A 16,221-nucleotide genomic window follows, 5' to 3' on the forward strand; every position below is an offset into this window, starting at 1 on the left:
CAGAAGTTCCTTGACGTTTTTGAATGCAGCTTTCTGTTCATGCTGCCAAGTCCAACTAGCATTCTTGTTGAGAAGGGTGCGCATGGGAGCAGTTATTTTCGAAATATGAAGCAAGAACCAGGCAAAATGATTTATCATTCCTAGTAAACGTCGGACACCTGCAACGTCTGTGGGAAGTGGCATTGCATACACTGCATTGATCTTTCCTGGGTCTGGCTTGATGCCTTGTGCTGCGACGACGACACCTAGCAAGGAGACTTCGGAGACCCCAGAACAAGACTTGTCTTTGTTCAAGGTGACGCCTGTAGTTGCAAGACGAGTCAATACTTGCTCAAGTCATACATCGTGTTCCTGCTTGGTACGTCCAAAAACAAGAATATCGTCATTTATGTTGACAACACCCTCCTGGCCTGCAAGGATCCTGGTCATTTGCTCGTGAAAATACTCCGGGGCGGAAGTGATGTCGAAGGGCAGTCGGCAAGAAAATAGCGACCGAAAGGTGGGATGAAAGTTATCAATTCTTGAGAGTCTGCTGACAACTTGACTTGGTGGAAGCTTGCAATTGCATCCAGCTTCGAAAAAACGGCTGCGGCACTGATGAGCCGAAGAACTTGTTAAAAGGTAGGCAAAATGTGTCTTTCCCTGAGAACAACTTTGTTTAGTCGAGGAGGAGGAGGAGGAAAAACATTTATTATGTAAACTTCCTTTTCTTCCTGAGTGGAGCCCTCAGTCCAGGGCTCCATGTGCCGCCTCAATCCTGCAGGCCCGCCAGAACAGCTGTCGCTGGTCTTGCGGTTTGGTGCTGATGAAGCGGTCTCAGAAGAAATAAATACACGTCAGTCCATAAGCCCATGGGCCACGGCAATCCTCTCGGCCCGCTCGATTAGCCAGCGTTGTTCGGCCAGCTCCGTGCGGGACAAGGCATCTTCCCAAGATGAGAGGGTGGGGTGAGGTACAGGTGCAATGCCGCCGGGTGGCTTTGGGCAGGCCCAAACAGAATGGTATAGTGTAGGTCGGTGTTGTTGGCAGGTGGGGCATTTATCTGGGTAGCGGGTGGGGAAGAACAAATGTTTGTGGTACAAATTTGTATACGTGTGAGTCTGCAATTGTCGCCATGCCACAGCTTCGGCCTTGGTGAGTGTTGGGTGCGGCGGTGGTAGAGTTCTTCTTTGTGTGCGGTAATATAGTGTAATGTGGGTGTAAGACTGTGGAACTGTGCTGGCGTCCTCTGTGTCTACTTCCTCCTCCGCTTCCGTCGACAGCGCCCGGAAGGTTGCTGCTCGGGCGAGCGCGTGCGCACTCTCGTTGCCAGGAAGGGAGGAGTGACCAGGAGTCCAAACAATTTTAACAATGGGAAAGGTATGATAGTTTATAGTTGAGAGCACGCGTGAAGCCTCGAAAGATAATGTATTCTTCGCGAAGGCGCGACACGCAGCTTGTGAATCTGTGATTACTGTGTATGTCGGACTGGTGGGATGTTTGTAACCTGTGTCCATGTGGTGTATGAAGGTGAGTGCTACCGCTATGGCAGTCTCCTCAGCCGTCGTGCTCGAATTCCTGCCACGAACGGAGCCCGTAATCTTAATTGAGCCGTTGGCGTCCGTAACAGCTAGCGCCATAGCGTCAGTGCCCGATGGATATCTCGCCGCGTCGACATATAAAACAGTTTGGACACCTCTGTACTGGCGCAGGAGTGCCTTGACTCTAGCGGTCCTACGACCAGTGTGGAGTGCGGGGTCCATATTCTTCGGAACTGGCGCGACCCTGATCTTAGCTGCCAGTTTGGGCGAGATGGCATGGTACCTCTGTTGCAGCGGTGTTGTCGGCTCCGGGTAGCCTAGTCTACGGAGAACATTCCGGCCCACTCTAGTGTCTCGAAGGCGCGTGAGTTGGCCATTCCTTTGGGCTTCTATCAGCTCTTCTGCGGTATTGTGGAGGCCAAGCTGAAGCAGGCGATGCGTCGAGGTGTACGGGGGAAGTCCGAGGGCTGTCTTTACTGCCGATCGTAGAAAGATGTTCAGATGATTTAGTTCAGTTCGATTGAACTTGTGATAAGGGGCGTGAAACGTCATACGGCTGATTAATAGCGCCTGCACGATTCGCATGGTATCTCTTTCCTTGAGCCCCCCACGTTTATTGGAAATACGGCGGATCAAGTGCGCCACCTGCGCGAATTGCTTCTTGAGCAGCTGTATAGTGTAGGTCGCTCTGCCGTTGCTCTGCAGATACAGGCCCAGTACCCTTAGTCGATCCACTCTAGGGATGGGAATTCCTTCGAGATGCAAGCCGATTTCCCGGTTGACTACTTGGGTCCTCGCTCGTGCACGAATGATAAGCAGTTCTGATTTCTCAGCCGCGCATGTAAGCCCGCGCTCAGATGCGTACTGCTGTATCATCTCAATTGCTTCTTGAAGGCTGTCTTGGATGTGGCCGTCAGAGCCTTTGGTGATCCACAACGTGATGTCGTCAGCATAGAGCGAATGATGCAGATCAGGAATTCTTGACAGCAGCGGAGGAAGTCCTGCCATCGCCACGTTGAACAATGTGGGCGACAACACCGAACCCTGTGGGGTGCCTCGACCAGTGAGACGTATCGGTTCAGAGCGTACGTCTCCGATACCCAGGGTAGCAGTTCTATCCATGAGGAAAGCCCTAACGTAATCATAAGTTCGTTGACCACAATGTGAACTCGCTAGTCCCTCCAAGATGGCATCGTGCGACACGTTGTCAAAGGCCCCCTTCAGGTCTAAGGCCAGGACAGCACGGGCCTGGGTCCTGCCGGGATGATCGATCACTTCCTCTTTAAGCTGAAGATGAACATCCTGAGTAGAGAGATGCGGCCGGAACCCGAACATGGTGTCAGGGAAAAAGATGTTGGTTTCCAAGTGTGGGTGCAGCCGCCGGAGCACTACATGCTCCATCAGTTTCCCAACACACGACGTCAAGGATATGGGTCGAAGATTCTGAAGGGCGAGCTGCTTGCCTGGTTTCGGAATTAAATTTATGTCAGCATGACGCCATTCTTGCGGGAGTGTACCTGTCTTCCAGACGTCATTATAATAACTGGTCAAGGCAGTTATTGATTCGTCGTCAAGGTTCTGGAGCATCTTATATGTAATACCGTCCGCCCCAGGGGCAGTGCTCCTTCTCAGGCTCGCGAGTACTGCTCGAACCTCTGATTCCGTGATGTCCTCGTCCAGGGGTGAATACTCATTTTGATGAGGGTAGTCTCTATATTGCGGTCTGGGACCCGTCAGTATATAGCGCGCCTCCAGGGCATGCAGCAGTGCAGTGCTATCTTTCGCTTCCTTATGGAGAAGTTTGGCAACCGCTTTAGAGGTTTCCTCTCTGGTTTTGGATGGGTCGAGAAGACCTCGGAGGAGTGACCACGTTTTGGCCGTTCCGAGTGTTCCCTGCAGCCTTGTGCAGAGCCTGTGCCAGTTGGAACTCGTGAGCTCTTCTGCATAGCGCTCTGCCGCAATTGTAATTTCCGCTATACGTTTCCGTAGCTTGCGATTGTGTCGCTGCTTCCGCCATCTTCGGACAAGTCCTCTTCGAGCTTCCCACAGATGGAGGAGGTGCGGGTCGATCTCAGGTGCCTTTTCTGTGGCCTTCACTACGGAGGTGGCGTTCTTTAAATCCATCTGAAGCTGTCTCACCCATTCAGCCAAAGGGAGTCGCTCGCCTTCTTTCAAAGCAATTCTTTGTTTTCGGAAGGCGTCCCAGTCCGTGAGGCGCAGCTGACGACCAGACACGCGGCCCACTCGCACTTGCATCGCCGTCTCAAGGATAAAATGGTCACTGCCCAGAGACTCTTCTAGGTTGGTCCACGTGCACGGATGTTGCGTGCGAACTAGTGTCAGGTCCGGGCTAGTGTCCCGGTTCACGCTGTTGCCCATACGGGTGGGATGGTCGGTTTCAGTCAAAAGAGTCAGTTGGGTGCGGGCAATAGCTAGGGCCAACTTACGGCCCTTGGGAGTTTCGGTTTTGTAGCCCCACGAAGGATGGGACGCGTTGAAATCACCCATAATTAGTAAAGAATTCTCACGTGGCTTCACAATCTTGAGGGCGTCATGAAAGAGCTCTTCAAATACGTCCCTCTTGCCCTTTTTGGGAGGACTGTACACATTCAACACAAATACACTGCCATGGCCTCTTTCTCTAGGCAGGAGCTCGAGCAAAACGTGTGAAATGTGTGAGTGTTGTGTCATTGAGCAATCAATCGCGGCCATATCATTGTTAACCAAAATGGCTACGCGTGGTGTTTCGTAGGGATCCAATATTTGTTGCGTGAATGTTGAATATCCCGTGAGTGTTGGCGTGCCGTTCGTTTCTTGGAGTGCGATAACATCTGGTTTGCGTCCGCAAGACTCTACAAGTTGCTGCAGACCTGCCTTTTTCTGACGAAAGCCTCTGGAATTCCACTGCCATGCAACCATGGTAGAATCCGGCGGTGCACTTTTTGACTGTCGTTTGTGCTTAAGGTGTCCCGCCATAATTAGTTCGGGCGCGAACACGGGCTACCTTATCCCTTAAAACTGAGCACGTTCCGTGGCCAGCAGGATGGTTCGAAATTTGCCCGGCTTCACGGCATGCGGCGCAACAAACAGCGGAGTCCCGCACACGTAAACTGCAAGATGTGACGCGGTGAGGTCCAGCACAGCGTGTGCAGACAGCTTTTGAGAGGTCGTCCGCATGCGGGCAGCGGCTCAGCCCATGACCATACTCAGAGCAGTGCGTGCAAAGGGGCACGTGCAAATCCTCAAAGACTGCGATTGACGTCCAGCCTACAATGACACTTCTGGCTGCCATCAGGCGGCGAAACGCAGCCGGGTCCACTTCAATTATATGTGCATAAGTTCCGCCTCTTTCTTTATACGAAACACGCACCTTACAAGTGGCAGGGTCCAGCTGCAGCGATTGGTTCCGGCGGTTTAGGGCAGCAATCAGGTCGTCCGTGCTAACACCCGCGTCCACTCCGGCAAGTTTCACATGAGGATTTCTCTGCTGCGGCACTCGAACAGCTATCGAAGTGCGGGTTACCTCAGTACGGTTGATCGCCTCCTTTATGCGTTCGAGGTCTGAGCGATCTTTGGAAACGACTGTGACCCCGCGCCGAGTGCGTCGCAAAGTGACGGCTCCGATGCCTTCAGCCTCAGGATCGATGTTAGCTTTGAGCACGGTGTCCACATCACGGCCTGCAGAGTCGGAGGGCTGGATGGGTGACAAAAACATGACGTGATCAGGACTGGGGATCACAGAGGACAAGTTGCCAAAGGAGTCAATAGGACCAGCAGACGGAGTTACAGGGACGCAGCTGGCAGCATCCGAAGTATCCTGAGTAGGCTGCTCGCGCACCACGGACGCAAAGGATCGAGGAGCCACTGTTCTACTTCGGAGGGCCCGCAAATCTTCCACAGCCTCCGTGAGCCGCACTCGTTGCTCCGCAACCAATGATTTGAGGGCCTCAACTTCGCGGTCTCTTTCGCGTAAAGTGGCGAAAAGGACATCTGAACGTCCACGCTCGCCAACTGCAACAGCGAAGAACCTTGATGATTCTCGGTATAGCTCGCTGACGGCCGTGATAAGCTCTGCACGAACAGTGGCCTGTACTTTGTGCAGTGGGTTCAGGATCGTTGCTATTATACCCTCGTGGAGGGCCATGGCCTTCGCAGAACTGCCGAGTTGAATACGGTCCGGGAGAACAGACGCAGAGTCCGGAGAAGACTGATGTGTGTTACCGGCAAGTGCATCATCCGATAGAGCCCGCAGCTCAGAGTTCAGGGAAGAATGAGCGTCGTGATGATGCGCCTGCAGTTGTACAGGTGGTAGAGGTCCGTCCCGAGAGCCAGAGCTCCCCGCCAGGGCTAGGCCATCAGAGGCGTCTGCAGGGCTTGGTGACCGGCCGTGGATTTCGTTCGAGGCGGCCATGCTAGGCCTCGCTGGTAAGAGGCCCTGTGGCCTGCGGCCACCGGGGACGAGCTGCCCTTCAACGAAGCTTGGGCTGTGCCAGGGTGAGCCCTACAAAAGGTCCTTGTTCAGCGACAAAAGCCGCTCAAGGCGAATAAGAAGTTAAACACAGCGAATAAATCCAGTCACTGCAGGAACAGACAGCGGGCTACCTGCTTCTTCTTCCTTTCTTCCTTTGTTTAGTCGAGTCAGATCCACACACAAACGATACTTTTCGCTCTTGTTTGGTACTACCACCAGTCCGGAGGAACACAGAGTTGGTTTATTAATACGGCGAATGACGCCGTCGCTTTCGAGTTTTTCAAGTTCTTGCCGAACAACTTCACGCAGCGGGATTGGTATCCGTCGAGGTGCACTGACTGAGAACGGCACAACATCTTGTTTCAAGAGAATGGTGTACTCATCTCTGAGCGTGCCGAGGCCACGGAACAGTTCAGCATGAAGCGTGGGCTCTGGAGTGTTTACAGTACCCAAAAATTTAACACCTTCAAGAGCTTGGATGGCTGTAGACCGAGTAAAGGAACTGAAAGTGCTCCAATGACGTGAAAACGCTGGGAGCTAGTCTTGCCTTGCCAAGATAGCTGTGCCAAATACGAACCCCGCACACGCAGAGGTTGGCCCCCAGGCCTTGTCAAAATAGCGTCTACCTTGGCGAGCTCAGCCAAGACTCCGGGGAACTCACTTGGAACTGCGGAAACCTCGGCCCCTGAGTCTACTTTGAACTGAGCTGTGTAGTTGTCGACTGTAACATCCACATACTTGGCATTAGCTGGCGTCTCGAGGGCAAGCATCTGGATAGCATTGAGTTCGGCCTGCCTCGATTTCCTGGAGCGGCAAACTTCAGCAAAATGACCTTCCTTACCAGAGCTCTTTGCCGGGCACTCTGAGCGTGCACGATATGCGCGTCTGCAGAGGAAATAGACCGGACTACCACAATAGCGTTCCGACTTCACGTCAGTTGAGTGCGTTCTGGCGTCGACCGGCCGTCACGAAAACTTTTGAGTCGCAGTATCAATATTGACCATGCCTTGCGAGCTAGCTTGTGCGAGTTAGCGTTCCTTGTCCGCGTCCTCAGATTCACGAGCTTGCGTCCAAATTTCTTTGAGAGTTAGCTTCAGGGAGCAGCAGTCCTTATCGGAGAGACACGTGTCGAGCAATTCAACGACAAACCTGTCGCGGACTAAGCGTTCTTCCACCGCCGGCGACGGGTAGTTGCAGCGTTTGACTAACTTGAACAGCTCGGTGTAAAATGCGTCGACACTCTCAGCAGGTTGTTGAACGCGCTTGTGAAAGCTAGTCGATTCATAGAGCTCATTATAGGGATGCTCGGAGAAGCATTTGACAACTACGTCGTAGGAGGCTAACGTGGCAGCGTCGAGTGAAAAAGTGTATAGCAGTGAGTGAGCTTCCGGGCCCATACAGTACAGAAGTGTACGTACAGCCTTTGTCAAAAGTGCAGAGCCCAGGGGTTCTACTTGTGAGCCGCGTAGCGACGCTGAATTAGCATTATTGGAGGTCCATCAAATTGGAGTGGGTAGGACGAAAAATCTTCTTACCATCAAGAGACTAGGAACACTAGAAATCAGTTACAGACCGCACAACTTGGCTAAGAAGCAGGACCCCCGGGCTCTACACTATTGACAAAGACTGTACATGCATGTCTTGCGGAGCATTCCGTAGTCCGGAGACAGCGGCAGAGTCCTCAAAGCGAGACTTCCATGAAGACCAACTTGCAGTGTTGCGGAAGTCGAACGCGTCTGGCGGTTGCAGAGTGAGGCCTAGCCACTGGGCCTACTGAGTGCTTTCGTTCGGGAGCATCTATTTGCCGTTGACGGTCATTGATAGGTGGTTTAAAACGGTTTTTCATGCTGCTGCCACTTCTGACACCACGTTGTGTGGGCGTTCCCGAGCTGTCGTGCCTGTAGGCAGAGAGCCAGGCAACCACGGCGCTGTTGTTGACAAAGCCTCGCCTGCCTCTTTCGTAAAGTGTGTACCTGCTTTCCGTGACAGCATTGATCTCTCTCCTGGCCACCTGGTGCGTCATTTACGCCAGAGGAACTTGGTACCTCCTAACGACAGTCAGCGTTCATTTGACCATTCATTGTTGCAGCTTTTTGTGCTGTAGGTAAAATAACTGCACCCAGTGCACCCTCGCCTCCATCTGACAAGGCAAGAAGTGCCACTAGAGCAGTGTGTTCTCTTTCTTTATGGCCGGCAGCAGAGCTGTTCGCTGTGCTCTACATAAGAAAATTGATTCAAATCTAAACATTAAAGCCAGAGAGTTTATGGATTCTATAACGCTTCATAGCGTTTGCTTCGGCGTATGTTTCAACCTCCGCAAGACTTGGCCGGTTTTGCTTAGACTTTGTTGGAGGTCATTTAATTCCTTTTGCATTTCATGAATAGGAGATGGAAGCTCAGTACACGAACAGAAAATGGCTGGAATGAGCGGTTTTCGGTGTTCCCTTGGTAACTATTTCTGATGGTGTGGTCTTTCTTACGGGGTTGAGCGTTTGCTAGTACCCCCGATGGTCTTCAACTTTGTGCGCGGGAATTATTCTGTGTCTCTGGCCTTATTGTTCAGTTGCCCCAGTATGTATTTGCCTTTCCCCTTTCAGATAGAGTAATTGCGTCAAGATTTGAAATATGGGTCAGTTTCCCACCTATAGGATGCTGTTTCCATCTGCCATAGATCGGCATGAATCTAGCAAAAGATGAAGTATCCTGAATGTAAGGTGTGGTCAGCATATCAACCGTTCCACTACAATGCTTACAGCATTTTTTCGCCCTGTATCCTACCCATTGACATGAAAATTATATTTCGTTTTTATCTTACGGTACACCATTCTCAGAATCTGCGTGATTGCATAATGCCGGAATAGTAGATTTTTGTTTAAGAACATAAATGCTGGTAGCGAGATTTCAGCCTTAAGTAATGCTGACGTGGTTCCCCGGGTTAAATCATGCTCTTTTAGCATTTGAAATCAAACTCAACAATTTGTACCCTTCTTGTATGTCGGCAAGGCCTGCCATACGTCAATGTGCAGTCAGTAAAAAGCAGTTAAAACCAAAAACAGTGATTGCATAATGGCTATGGCAGCCAAGTACAAAAATGGCGAATAGAACTACGGCCACCACGTTGGAATCTGGATGAAGCTCTAGCGTAAAAACGTCTCTGGCTCGCGGTATTTGTCTCCGCTAAAATACTGAACGGGATTTAAATGAGATGCCTTTTATGACGGCAACCACACTGAGTTCTTTAGGAACATTTTGCTCTATACAATGTTTTCTCCGGTTTTCTATCTCCTTCACTGCTTACTGGCCTAACGGTCCTTGGCTTTCGTGATGATCATGGTACGCTTCTATACAATTATTTATTTTTTTCTCTCCCTGCATCTATTCATAGTTGGCTATACTCCTTCTTAAAGCCTGTCACTTAGGAAGGCAGGAGTTTTAATTAATAATTTATCATCGTTAAACCCTGTGTGCCATAGTTTATTAAATTAAAGACCTTTGCAATCGATCAATTGCTGTTCGCAATTAGGCCTATAAAAGCGGTAAAACAGTCTTATTGTTTTTTTTTAACCTCCGATACCTCTACTTCTAAAAAGAAATTTTCAGTGTCTGTATGTGTACTAGCAACTACAGCATCCTGTTTTAAGCAGGTGTACCTGGACGGGTTTGCTGCAACGTTGATGAAACAAATAACTGGCTGCGCTTAATGAGTGTGTCAAGTGGCATTATGGAAAGATGCCGAGCCAGTTGGCACAGGCATGCGTAAACAGTGCACCACAAATGAGACAAATGGGTCAGCGCAGTGTTTGTGCTCGTGCCTTCGCTTCTTTGTCCCGTGTGTGGTGCGCTGTTTTCAATATATCGCTTGGCGCTGTGGCCGATCAGAACATATTGTAATATCAAGACATTTGCAGCGTCACGCAAGGAAAATAAATCGAATTGAACTTGGCCTGTATTTACAGCATACCACGCTTTGACCCCAATGAGGTCACTCTGAACGAAAATAGAAATTTTGTAGGGCAGAAAAAAAACAACCACATAAAATTATCTACTAGATGCCGCCAGTGTTGGCTGCTTTCGCAGAGAGAAATACGCACACCGACACCGAGTTCCTCTCGCGGATGTGAGAGGCTGCTCTTCACATCTATTCAACTTAAAGCAGCAGCGGCTCTTTTCAATACGTACGCCTTGATTTTTAAATAGACTTGCAAACTCGTTTTAACATTTAGTTTGCCCAGCGATAAATGCGCCGTTGAGGGCGAAATACAATTTTTAGACAACGAGGAAGAGCCAGAGAATCAGTTTTTACTGTGAAAACTACAGACAGATGTTCTCAGTTTAAACGATGCCGATGTTTCTGTTAACTTCGATATATCCTAAACAACCGTTCGTGCCTCTTGAAGGACCTTCGGAGAGAAGCTATCCAGAATTTAACCTTTATTTGTCTTGCTCGGTCGCAAAGCCATAATCTTCCACGAGAACGAAAAACTAAGACATTCTAGCGTGAATGTACATTGCATAGCTATTATACAGAATGCGTTGCGATTACTTCTATTGAACGAGGTAAAAAACAGATACCTATTACATTAACGAATATTTATGTTTTCTTTTATCATTGGACTGTTTCCAGAACGCGCGCTGGGGAACGAATACGCAACCAAATGCGTGGAAAGATCCTTACGTACCAACAGAGTTTTCCGTGTCCAGGAACGAGGATTCTCTTTCCTATATGTCTAACGCGATCAATGAAAGACCAGCTGAGCGCACAAGGTTCTCCACATATGACTGTAGCTGAACGCCATTCGTAATGTCCTGGGTCTTTGTCACCACGCTTTCGAAAACCTGCACAAAAGTAGCGACGTGTTGCCCACTCAGTTGTTATATAGTTTCAAGCGGGGAAATACACAGCTAACCACTCCCAGGCAGCTTCAACAGCCAAATAAAGAGCACTGTGATGAATTGGTGAAAAACAAAATAAAAACCCCGGGTGCGTTTACTTATGGCATTGCATCGCCGCACCGGTTTGCGCTAGATACGCCGAAGGAGAACATTCTGCTTATTCAAGTATACATTTATGAGTACGAAAAGAAGGGTTATCTAGCGTCTAGACATCTCCTCACGTACACATAAATGTTCACAGCAATATTAAAACATTCAAAAGTAAAATAATCATGTTCAAGAAGAAAGTGTGCAGACTTCCCATGTTTTAATCTCCACAAGTATCCAATAGATCATAAGATCTACCTGGGGAAAGAAGTTAGTGAGTCCTTATGTAAGACAGACCTCACTTTATTTTGACGCTCAAGGTCGCTTAAAATACACTGAATGACATATTGCATGAAGCGAAAATTCTGCACTATTAACTGTATTCTTCCATGTGACTACCCATGAATAGTATGCACTAGGTTGATCCTCAGCGCTACTTCGAGCATCCAGATTTTTTTAGGGAGGGTATTTTTTGCATTTGTAATCGTTTACGCTCCGTTGATAGTGCAGTCTGGTTTGAATAAATTTGTCGTTTTAAATGTTGCGAAGAGTCAGCACTATTTTGTGAAAAGGCGCTGCATCAGCATCCTATTTAGTATGTCCACGCCGGTCAGGACTTCAAAGAGACCTAGCCATAATTAAGGAAATCTAGACACGTGTGAGCACTGACATAAAAGAAATAACGAAGCTAAAGACGCGTTACAAGACTACAACGAATGTAAAGTATTGTCTGTTGGCGAACACGAAAGCTGCATGGGTTCAGTATGAAGTATACATCCGGCATACATCCGGCAAGTATACATCCAATGAGCGCCAAAAGCACACACCTGAAATGGGCATAGCTTCAATCCTCTAGAATTCTTTCTAGCTATGCACCAGCTTGAAAAAGAAAATGAAAATGGTTCACTGGAAGGGAAAGGCGCAGTAACTGTCACACTTGCTCTGTGGACACCCGAACCGCGCCGTAAGGGAAGGGAGGAAGGTGGGAATGAAAGTGGAAAGAGAGAAAGAGGAGCCGTAGTGGAGGGCTACGGAGTAATTTCGACCACCTGGGGATCTTTAACGTGCGCTGACATCGCACAGCACACGGACGCCACTTCGTTTCGCCTCCATCGAAACGCAGCCGCCGCGGTCGGGTTCGAACCCGGGAACTCCGGCACAGTAGTCGGGCGTCTTACCACTGCACCACCCCGGCGGGGCGCACCAGCTTGATCAGAAACGGTTTGCTGGGAGATGCTATTTTGCTTCGCACAATTGCTTAAACTTATGGGGCAGACCACATGATTCTACATTTTGAGTCAAAACAAGCTTGATCAGAAACGGTTTGCTGGGAGATGCTATTTTGCTTCGCACAATTGCTTAAACTTATGGGGCAGACCACATGATTCTACATTTTGAGTCAAAACATTTTTCCTGCAAATAGATTTCTCAATTTCATGTGCCTTAGCCTCTCGATTCGGAAATTCGCTCTTTTGAAAGAGAATTACAACAGCGCAAAGCCGCGCCTGTAAACGAACGTGACGGGTTTGTCATAACAAATACGCGGCAAAAATAGGAATCCGCGCATTATCAATAGTGTGCGACGCCCGTATCGTATGTGCACGGAATGTGCTCAATTCGCCTTAAGGACCCATACCGACGCCTCGGGCTTTCCTCACGAAATCAGTATGCACGACACGAAGGCCACGGTACCGTAACACAGTCCATTCATGTCGAGTCGCTGATATTTCATAGACATAGCCCGACAGCTGGGGCTCAAACAAATTCAGCGCTCTTCCTCGAAGCTCCATCTCGGAGACCACGGAAGTGCCATCCATCAGAGAAGCAGTTCTTATTTAATCGCTTCCGTCATCAAATTTTTTTTTAATTGGTTCAGAGGAAGGGAAAGGCGCAGTATCTGTCACACTTGTGTCTGTGGACACCTGAACCGCGCCGTAAGGGAAGGGAGGAAGGTGGGAATGAAAGTGGAAAGAGAGAAAGAGAGAAAGAGGAGCCGTAGTGGAGGGCTACGGAGTAATTTCGACCACCTGGGGATCTTTAACGTGCGCTGACATCGCAGAGCACACGGACGCCTCTTCGTTTCGTCTCCATCGAAACGCAGCCGCCGAGGTAGGGTTCGAGCCCGGGTATTCCGGACAGTAGTCGGGCGTCTTACCACTGTACCACCCCGGCGGGGCCGTCATCAATAGCAAAATCTAATTATTGTATACGTACAACATGACTCTCATGAGATTAACGTGATGATTTCAAGTTGCGAATCATTACTGGAGGTACGCTTTGTTTTAACATCTATGCTTCAACTGTAAAAGCCAGAATACGGTACTCTTGAACCGAACTTGAATCGCGCGTACTCACAATACAGACTTCAGGCGCCATCTCTCGCTGAACAGCCAGAACGCTGCGAAGTCTATGCGCTATGCAAAACAGTTGAGATTTGTACATCTCTTTCGGTGTATATACTTGTCAGTGTCATGCTCCTACAAATACAAGAACTCACCTGGACCCCACCGCATTGTTTACGGGTGTAGTAAGATTGAGAGGAAGTGAAGCGTCTGTATTTTTGAGCACAGTATGCGGCTTGCGGCGTACATGACGTCTGCCGAGAGGTCTGCCATTGCGAACTGTTAACCTCAATTGTTTATTATCAAACATTAAAAAAAGCGACCTGCGTCAACAAGGTTGGATGTCTGTGGCGCACTGAAAAAAATCTGAGGGGAGTCAGATTAGTTTCAGGAAAGCAAACCTTTAACGCTTTCTGCATAATGATTTCTGTGCAAACATACATTAATCAAAGCTTCTTTGAAGTTTCACTAATTATTCGTTCAAAGTCGCCTCTCCTGAAGTGACTGCTCATGGTTTAATTAGCCCATGGTAGTACCTGCTCTTATCGGCAGGCACCTTAGACATTGATGATTACGCAAACAAATTACTTTTCTGGCTTCAGGGCAATGTATTCTGAGATGAAATAGAGTGAAGAACCAGTGCCTAACCGCAGATTTCATTCCTTTGAAATGCAGCACTCACGTCAGCGTACGTTTTCCACGGATCCAGCTTTGCCATCCTCCGCATGAATTCGCACCCGTCGTAGCGCCCCAAGAACACGAGCAGGCACTCCCCGCCCGGCGCCATTAGGCGGGAAATGTTGGCGAACGCTCGGGCTTGATTCTTCACCCAGTGCAAGGCCCTGATGCTGTAGATGCGCTGGAACCTTCCATGCAGCTCCAGAAATCCCTCGACATCCTCGCCTATGTCCAGCTATGTGTACTCAATCTTGGGGTGCGGGAAGTGTTCTCGGGCATATCCCAGCATTTTTTCCGAGAAGTCGACCGCGACGATCCGCCTACACGATGAGCACCTGTAGAGTCAGTACACAAAAGAACTCCTTTCCGCGGGAAGAGACTATTTCTGACTGTTAGCAACGAGTGTAAGTTATTCGTGATTGGTATATAAGAGACTAATAGACAGCCCGTTTCTAAGCTTAACCTAAAAGCTCGGCCTGAAAACTAAATTTTAGGTTATTCACAGGTAGCACAAGATTACGTTCAGCGTACCCAAAAGGTTTTTTCTTTATGACCAATATCTGATCGATACCTGTGGGTTAACCTAAGCAAGATGACCTCATCTCGAAGTATGCTGAAATTCAGTGCACGGGTTCCCGATAGTGGAACCTTTTGAAGCGACAGGCGACTGACAATAGAATAGCGCCCACCTGCGCGCTATATACTGCACAAGAGAGCGGACCGGGCTGCCCAGTGGATTGAGCGCTCAACTACAGATTCCTAGGATGTGGGTTAGATCCTAAGCTCGTGGGCGTGTTTCCCCACAGACGAAACTCAAGGCAGCCGTTTATTCTGCGATGTCAGGGCATATTAAGGGAACACAAGTGATTGAAGTTTAGGTCCCTTGACTACGGTATTTTGTATAGCTTTTGTCGCTCCGGGGTCGTTAAACCCCCTATACCATATAAACCATAGAGCTTGTAAAGAGCAGCGAGCGTACTAGCAGCATAAAATAGGAAAGCACTGTTGCCACAATCGATTAACCATGTTTTAGGTCTTCGGGCTCGCCCTTCCCAGAATCACCGTGAAAATAACCTTTAACAGACACCGGTCTTCACGGTTATTCGATCTCCTCTGGTATTATCGCATTCTTTTTGAATTACTTGTGTCTTCATATCGTTTTCGTGCCATACTCTTACTGCTCCTGTCGTCAAGATGCCCTCTCCAACACAGTCTATCATGCAAGTACATTTTACACAAATACTAAAATCTGTACTGTTCCTTGCCTCCAACATTTCTCCTCAGTGCACTCACAATGTTCAGATTGGATCAGCTTATGTGCGCCTCTCAAAACTCGAGTCTGTGCTCCCTGTGGCATATAGCTATAGAAGCCGTATTATGAAAGTGAGCTGATGTCTAACGTGATTTGTGTATGAAAATCAAAGTGGGGGTCATGCTGACAGAGCTAGCATATAAGGGCTGAGCGAGTCTCCAGGCGTTCTTTTTCCGGCTTCGTTGTGCCGTGGAGACGAAGATGCCACTACTGCTTGGGTCATGCCAGTCACATGCATAGCTTATGTGGCATGCGGCTCTGTGGCGAGACGCGATTCCTAATGAGCTGCCGAGGCTGGTGTAGTTTTGTATTATATGTAATCGGGGCAGTATGCAGACATTTCCTACCGTTTCAGTTTCCACATTAGCTGCAAATGAAGCTTTCCGGGTATACAAGCAGCCTATGTGCGGAATAAGAGTGCACTCAGCAATCAAACAGCGTTAAGATCCCGTATCGCTCAAAAGCCGCTGTCGGCGTTGTTGTCCACTGTAACACGAAAATCTGTGAGTGAGCAAAGAAATAAAAACGGTTCCGAACGTATGGGGAATCGAACTTCGGCCTTTGAGATTGCGAGACGAGCACACAATCAATACACCGCACAACATATCTACATTCGAGTAAAGGTGCGTCTAGTGTATGTTTTGCCATATGGCAGTATACGCTAACCAACAGCTGTGTCATTAGAAACCATTATGGAGCTATATAATTAAGCGAAAACTAAAGTACGTTCCCGCCAATTTTGCGCAATGCATGAAATTTTAGCTCCAGCATGCGGCGCCCACAGGAAACAATGAAACCCGAGATCACACTGCCCCGCGATCGTACTGCGCTGCCGCAACGGATGGAGTGCAGCCAGTATAAAATATTCGGTGTTCTCATATAAATGAGCACGTAGTGGACACGCTACGACGGATACAC

The 16,221-nt window shown here is 48.9% G+C and overlaps 1 protein-coding gene and 1 pseudogene across 1 annotated transcript; both read right to left on the reverse strand.

Annotated features, from left to right (window-relative positions):
* LOC146200491 (4-vinylphenol methyltransferase 1-like) overlaps window positions 1-16,221 on the reverse strand; it is a 51,779-nt pseudogene that overhangs the window by 8,894 nt on the left and 26,664 nt on the right.
* On the reverse strand, window positions 7,020-8,014 carry LOC146200492 (uncharacterized). Its single transcript, XM_084595898.1, has 3 exons — window positions 7,856-8,014; window positions 7,624-7,761; window positions 7,020-7,412 (listed from the first exon to the last, which is right to left on the reverse strand). The coding sequence occupies exons 1-3, from the start codon at window positions 8,012-8,014 to the stop codon at window positions 7,020-7,022; spliced, it is 690 nt and encodes a 229-aa protein (XP_084452024.1).

This window comes from Amblyomma maculatum, chromosome 2, assembly GCF_055883805.1.
Source record: "Amblyomma maculatum isolate TAMU_Amacu chromosome 2, ASM5588380v1, whole genome shotgun sequence".
Taxonomy (NCBI): Eukaryota; Metazoa; Arthropoda; class Arachnida; order Ixodida; family Ixodidae; genus Amblyomma; species Amblyomma maculatum.

What these genes read in the sequence shown, in the direction of transcription:
- LOC146200492 (XM_084595898.1), bottom strand. Translation starts at nt 8,014, where the DNA reads ATGACGCACCAGGTGGCCAGGAGAGAGATCAATGCTGTCACGGAAAGC. An exon ending in GAACGCCCACACAACGTGGT is followed by an intron (nt 7,762 to 7,855) that starts GTCAGAAGTGGC and finishes AGCACTCAGTAG; the next exon opens with GCCCAGTGGCTAGGCCTCAC. An exon ending in ATGCTCCGCAAGACATGCAT is followed by an intron (nt 7,413 to 7,623) that starts GTACAGTCTTTG and finishes CTTTTGACAAAG; the next exon opens with GCTGTACGTACACTTCTGTA.